At 41.4% G+C, this 7,079-nt stretch overlaps 1 protein-coding gene across 1 annotated transcript in view; it reads right to left on the bottom strand.

The window, feature by feature from the left end:
• Positions 1–3,685: 3,685 nt before the first annotated feature.
• Positions 3,686–7,079, bottom strand: part of nwd1 (NACHT and WD repeat domain containing 1) — a 13,962-nt gene continuing 10,568 nt past the window's right edge. Inside the window, exons 16-19 of the mRNA XM_015376527.1 lie at positions 5,427–5,700; positions 4,794–5,347; positions 4,606–4,711; positions 3,686–4,066 (exon numbers count right to left, since the gene is read on the bottom strand). Of these exons, the coding sequence (XP_015232013.1) occupies positions 3,756–4,066; positions 4,606–4,711; positions 4,794–5,347; positions 5,427–5,700 (1,245 nt within the window). The 3' untranslated portion in view covers positions 3,686–3,755. The remainder of the gene's footprint in view (positions 4,067–4,605; positions 4,712–4,793; positions 5,348–5,426; positions 5,701–7,079) is intronic.

Here is a 7,079-nt window from a genome sequence, read left to right as displayed (position 1 = left end):
TCAAAATGTAAGGATTAGCTTTGAGTTCCAAGCTTTATAGAATAGCCCAAACAAAGCCTTGTTTTGGCTTAGAAAAACATGTAAGTTAAACCGGAAGAACAGGTCCGCCCCTTAGGCATGGGGAGTCATTGAGGTCTTTGTTAGCCTGCAATATAATACAGGTCTATGCCTCTGAAAGGGAGGTCGTTAGGTTAAACAGGGTCGTTAGGGTGGAGCAATCTATATCTTTCTAAGATTTTATTATATTTTCTGTGAGTAAAACTTTTCTTTTTCTAGAATTTGTAGAGTTTATAAGATGTTTTTTGTGTGATTCAGGGTTAAAAACTTTATTTTAGTCTTATCAGAGCCATTTGCTTCACAGGAATCTAAACTTTTACTAAAGTTAAGATTGTGATTCATTTTACACCTTTGGACATGATGAACAAATCTCTCCATTTGACTTCTGTAACCTCGGTGGTTACAGAGGATATTGTTTGACTTTATCTTATTTAGTTTTTATTTATGTACATATTTCTCTGTAACACTTTCTTTCAATTTAAAAGTTGTATTTTACAGGTCTGTAAATAAAAGTTCATCATATTGATTTCCCCGTAATTCATTTTATTCATTATTATTCTGTTATCTTTTCTATGAATGATTTATCCACCATAAAATCACATTACTAGAGATGAAACTTTAACCCGCCCGGCCGCTAAAACTAATCTACCTGCATGGAGAAGATAAAGTTTATCTTATCTCCGTATTAATAATTATATGATTGTTAAAGACATTTATGTGCTCATTTTCTCCCCTGTTAAGTTGATGGAGCGGCCAATCAGCTCCCTTAAACTACAATCTTTTATGTCTTCACAATTATTTGTTTCAAACCACTTTTGTGATTTTTTTTTTTTTTTGATGCATTGGTAGGATATTAGCAATTTTATCCCAAAAGTATATTTAACAATCAAATATCTCTGATGGCAGATGGTTTAGTTTTGTTTATTTCTGAATTTCATAAATTCAGTTCAGTCATACAGATTAGATGTAAATAATTTTTTATCCTCAAATCATATGTTGCATTTGTTTGAGCCTCACTTCCTTTTATGTTAATCCACTCACAAGCAGTTGTTGCTATGGCAACACAGTGACGCCCCATGCATGCCTGTAGCACTATGGCGCAGGTTGACATTACATCAAAAATTGAAAAATGCAGTCAAATCAAATTATTTCTAAGAGGACATTCCCTTTAGGGAATTACTTGTTTTCTTCTTTTTCCTAACTTGTCATTTTCTGTCATTGTGACGAAGATTCAATTCAATTCAGTTTATTTATATAGCGCCAATTCACAACACATGTCATCTCCAGGCACTTTACAGTTCACCGGATCATATAGTCAAACTGATTCAAAGTTTTCTATCTAAGGAAAGACAGTTGATTGCATCGACTCATTGACTCGAATGCAGTCCCTCACACTAAACATGCTTATAGCAAAAGTGGAGAGGAAAAACTCAGTTTTAACAGGAAGAAACTTCCTGCAGAACCAGGCTCGGTGTGAGCGGCCATCTGCCGACGCCGACTGGGGTTTAAGGATACAGCAATCAAGATGCTGCAAACCAGCGGAACTATTTTATTATTCTATTTATTCTACTTTGCCTTTGAACTCATTGCCAAATTCCAGCGTTGCACTGATGCAGACTTACTATTTAAGGGCTAAACGGTCAACTCACACTACCCACTACCTGGTTGGGGATGTCCTCAATGTGGCAGACCCACCGCGGAAATGTCCAATAGCAGGGTCAGTGCTTAGGGACCGGTTTGGGGTTGGATCTCATGTTCATAGAAGGATACTAACAACTTCTCCAAACATTGATGAGCATTTAATATGGCCCCATGAGCTGGTGCCCCTGTATAACTGGTCCCAGCTCCTGTTATGGCCCCTGTACTGATAAACATAATTTCTATCCCATTTCTCATAACAGACAGTTACTGATAGGGCCTTTGGACCCATTTTTATTTTCTTTTTAAGTCTGTTTTAATCATTATTTAAACAATAAGTTAATATCTCGGGCTACACAGTTTGTAGCACTGTTACCTTGCAGCAAAAAGTTTCTGGGTTCGATTTGGTCTTTCTTCATGGAATTGTCATGTTCTCCCAGTGCTCCAGACCCTTTTTTTTGCTAAAAGATTTTTCAACGTTTGATTTATGGATTTCTTAATTTATTTATTGGAAGCCTACAAATGTTGTTTTTAAAATTTGCAGGCTGCACCGTGATGCAGTGGGTAGCACTGTTGCCATGCAGCAAGAACATTCTGGGTTCGATTCCTGCCTTTCTGCATGGAGTTTGCATGTTCTCCCTAAGCAAGTGTGGATTTTTCTCCGGGTACTCCGGCTTCCTCCTGCAGTCCAAATAGACGACTGCTTGTCTAATTGGCTTCTTTCCTTAGGTGTGAGTAAGTGTGTGTGAGCGGTAGTGTGCCGCTGCGACAGACTGGCGACCCGTCCAGGGTGTACCCGTCTCTCGCTCCTAAACAACTGGAGATAGGCACCGGCTCCACCGCGACCCTGACAATGACTAAGCGGGAGAAAATGGATGGATTGAAATTTACATTTGCAGAAACCGAAACCCAAACTGTAGCATAACCTGCAGCTTCATCATTAAACTCTGTTTAGACTTTTAGTAGTCATTTAAAAAGAGTTCTGTTTTGCTCTTGATATTCAATTTTCAATCTTTTAGGTGTATTTTTTCATTTTAACCTAATTTTATTATTCAACTAATCATTTTTTCTGTATTGTAATTAGATTTAGTTAAGCCAAGAGAGGGCAGAGCAGTTTCTCTTACCTCCATTATTAGAGTTAAAATGGAGCTGCTGCCTAATGACAGAATATTTTAGATCTGAGCTAAAGTCCATCATGTTTCATGTCTGTTTACTCCCCAAAATTAACAATGAATGTTTCCCTTCTGGTTGTGATTTCCAATTGATGAAATGAAACCTCCCAGTTTTCTGAGTGCTAATGGTGGAAAGAGGGTGGAGGGGATTCTTCCTCTCTTCTGGTCCAAACTTCTAGATCAAACCAAGAAGAAAACGGACCTTAAAGCCTGTGTGAATGAACAGAACCTTGTTGCGACTCAGGTTCAGTATTTGGGCTGAAGACAGTCGGCCAGTCTTGTAGTGGAAAGAACAAAAAGACGATCTTCTTCGCTAAGATTTTATTTCTGATTGAGCAGCACTTATGAGAACAATTACATCAAACTACATGAAGGTAAAACATCTATCCTGATCTGTTCTAGATGTTGTCCTTCCTCAGAACCTCCCAGCTCCCCCTCTTCTCCATCGCTGTTGTTGATGAGACTAGACTGGTTCCAATGCCAGCTGTATGACTGGAATAAAGTTGAGGCTTCAACGTCTCTTAATGCTGTTTTCTTTGTGGATCAGATGCTGAGGAGAGTAAATGCTGCAGCTGATATGAGTCGTCATGGCTTTAAGGAAGCTCACGGGAATCAGAAACAAACCGCCTGTTAAAGGGATCAGAAGGGACCATCAGGCTGAGAGTGGTGCTGCTCTGGGGACGAGGAGAACGCGTCTTCACTTAAATAAATCAGGTTTAGACAGGAGAAGGTTTTATTGGAACATGCTGAAGTTCTAATGAGGACTAAGCAGCTTCAGAACCTTTCAGAATAAAGTCAAAGCGGATTTTTACACAACAACACCATAAAAAAGCATTCAGGATTCAGATCTGACACAAACAGAACTCCCTGATTAGGGGTTCTGGTGTTCTACAGGAGGATGCAGGAGGAGGAGGGCTTGGTTCTGAGCATGCTGATGAGGTTCAGGTTGATCTGGGCCGGGTTGAAGTCCTGCAGGTCAGACATACAGCTCTGCTGACCGTCGCTGTGCTTTTCTCTTGAGGTGACCCGGTACTGAGCCCTGATGTTCCTTAGAGGGTTGTAGGCCGGATCGATGTGTTCCGGACAGCGGAAGGCCTCCTGGATGACGGACCCCTCCAGGGACAGCGCCACAAAGCCATTCCTGAACGTCACCATGCGGACGACGGGGGAGTAGACGTACTGAACGTAGAGCAGGTTACCTAAAGGGAAAATAACAGAACTGTGGTCACAGAACCAAACCACTGGACAAGTTACAGAACAACAGCTACTTCAATAGAATGGGTTCTGAAAACCATCCATCTAAAAAAAAAAATATTAAAAACATGTTGCTTCATGTGTTTCACGAAGAACCATGGTTCCGCAGAGACTCTAACATTCCAAACGGGTCAGAACAAAAAACATCTCATCAGTCCTTCCGATATCAAATATCTCCACCCATCATTTAAGTTTGGTTGAAGGTTAAGATCCAAGGCCTTGTTCTTTCACTGAATGGATGGATTAAAGTTCTTTGCCTTGCAACAAAGTGGGATTTATTTTATAGTGTGCAGCTTTGTGGACTTTAAAGCAATCTAACTGAGCGTGTTTTCATCAGCGCCACCCAGTGGTCAACAGTATCAGCTGGTCTGTTGGTGATTAAATAATGAAAACTGGAGCCTCTAATCATCCGTTACTCATGTTGGTACTCAGAGAGGAGGTCAACCATGCAGGGTTTTCCTGCCAGATTAGAAAACTGTTTTACCTGAAGCCACATCCCAGACTTTGATGGTTCGGTCTTGTGATCCAGTGAAGACAAACTGGTCACTTTCAGAGAAGGAGGCACAGAGGACACCCTCGAAGAACAAACCCTGATCAGGAAACCAGAGCAGAGGAAACATTAACCTCCACATTAAACCTTCTCTGCTGTGGTCTGAAGCTCTCAGATCTCACCTTGTACTCCATGGTGTGGTCCAGAACAACTGGCTTCAGGGCCCACAGTCTCTGCGTGGCGTCCTGGGAGCCCACTAAGGCGTGGGTACCCCAGTTACTGGACGCAACACAGGTGACCCTGCTGCGATGCGGCTGCAGGTCGGAGCTGGCCGTGGTGCTGAAGTCGTGGAGCTTCACCTTCCCACAGTCCGTCCCATACAGCAGCCTGCGGTCGGGCAGCAGGGCCATGGAGGACAGTGGCGATTGGAGGACTGATAGCATGGCCCTCCCCAGGGGCCCCTCCACGGTGGGAAAGTTATCTCTAGTGGTGATTTCAAAAAGACACACTGAGTCTTTGTAGGCCACAGCCAGGTGCTTCTCCTGTGAGCTGACAGCCAGGCAGAGCACCGGGGACAGGCTCTCTGGAGGAGGGATGCAGAGGGTCTCTTGGGGGAGCGTCAGCGGATAGATGAGGACGGTGCCGCTGGCCAGACCACAGAGGAGCAAACGTTTGTGCTGGGCCAGCTCCAAACAGCTGACCTCTGCAGAGACAGCCAAACGCTCCGACAGAGAACCTGCAGCATAAACAGGCTGGATCAGAGGAAGACCGGGAAGAAAAACCCAAAGGAGTAAGAACTGGATCAGAGTCCTGACCTGTGCGGTTGTTCCAGATCATCACCTCCCTCTGGCTCCGATGGTGGACATAGAAAACCTGATCTCCATCCTTGGTGATGACTGAGTGGGCGGAGCCTGCCGGGATGTGGGCGGGGGGTTGGTGGTGGGTGTCGTATTTCAGGCTCCATAGCAGAACTGAAGCTGCAGCGGACGAGGCCGACACCACAAACCCTTTGTAGAGGAGCAGGGAGGTGACCGGAGCGTTGCAGCCGCACAGGACGTCCAGTAGGAGGCCAGTGGTCACTGACCACACCTGACCAGGACAACACCTTTAATTTATACTGAGCCTGAGGGGTTCTTGTCTTCCTTTCACAACAAAAGCTTGATCAGTTATTCATTCAGTGCAGATTCACAATGAATCTTGTCTAATTTTACAAAGCTAATCCAATTTATATACAGGTTTACACCATTAATGATTGTCCTCTGGTTTATGTTTTACAAAAGTTCAGAATCAGAAATGCCTTTTTCCCATTTAGTGTTTTACACAAAATTGCATCCTTTGATCGGTTTTATCTGCTTTTCCTTCAATAATTTTTTTATTTCGTTTTTTTGCCAGGTCTTGGTTGAATAAAGGTTTAATAATAATAATAATAATAATAAAAATACACATATTAGGAATTTTCTTTGGTACTGAGGTGTACCACAAACAGTTAAAGAAAATAAATCCAGATATTAAAAAAAAAAATTAGAATAAATAAATGCTGGTTGTATATAAAGAACAAAATGGCAGTTATTAAACAATATCATTATAAAATTAGAGTGAAATTATATAAAACTAAACTTTTCTTTTTTGTTTCTCATTTTTGTTTGTGTTTGTTTTCAATGATTTTTTTCTCCTTTGGGATCCGTTAGCAGGGGAAGGGAAGACGCTGTTTTTTAGTGAGATGTTCTGCTTCTGATAGACCTCATCCTCCTACCAGAGGAGGGCAGTTTGTGTCTGGGTGGGAGGCATTAGCTGCAATCTCACACTCGCCTCAGGGTTCTGGAGGTTTACAGGTCTAAAGACTGCAGCCAATCACCCTCTCGTTGTATCAGTTATTAGCAATAACTGTAATATTTGGAAATAGAAGTTGACACATTTGCAAGGAGGCATATGTCAAATATCATCATACCATTATGCTTTATATTCACAGCTAGGATGGACTGGTTTGGCTGCTTGAAGGAATTCCCATTGGTTAACATGTATTTCGAGTGTTGCCAGCCTCTATCTGCTCTGTAATTCCCCTGAGAAATATTGACTTGTAAACCTTATGACCTTACAGTATGTTGGTGCTTCTCTGTGACCATTTTGCTCTGATTGAATTTGGAAAGAAACCCTTTGTTCACTCAGCTCCCTCCTCCTGGAAATTATTACAGAAGACTTTTAAATCAACTCATCTTATCTCACAGAGTGCTTTTGCCTCAAAATTAGGTTGTTTTTCTTTTAACTAGGCACCATTTATTTGCTGCCTCTTGAACAGGACTTCCTTAGAAAAGAGGTTTTTAATCTCAGTAGTACTATCCTGGTTAAGGAAAGGTTATTCATATAAAATATTATTCATATAAAAAATGGAAATCATGACAAGAAGTTTTAATATTATATATATATATATATATATATATATATATATATATATATATATATATATATAT

The sequence above is a fragment of the Cyprinodon variegatus genome, unplaced genomic scaffold (assembly GCF_000732505.1).
Source record: "Cyprinodon variegatus isolate N-32 unplaced genomic scaffold, C_variegatus-1.0 Scaffold136, whole genome shotgun sequence".
Taxonomy (NCBI): domain Eukaryota; kingdom Metazoa; phylum Chordata; class Actinopteri; order Cyprinodontiformes; family Cyprinodontidae; genus Cyprinodon; species Cyprinodon variegatus.
The sequence above is the reverse complement of the archived record's forward strand: the minus strand, read 5'-3'. Positions and strand labels throughout refer to the sequence as shown.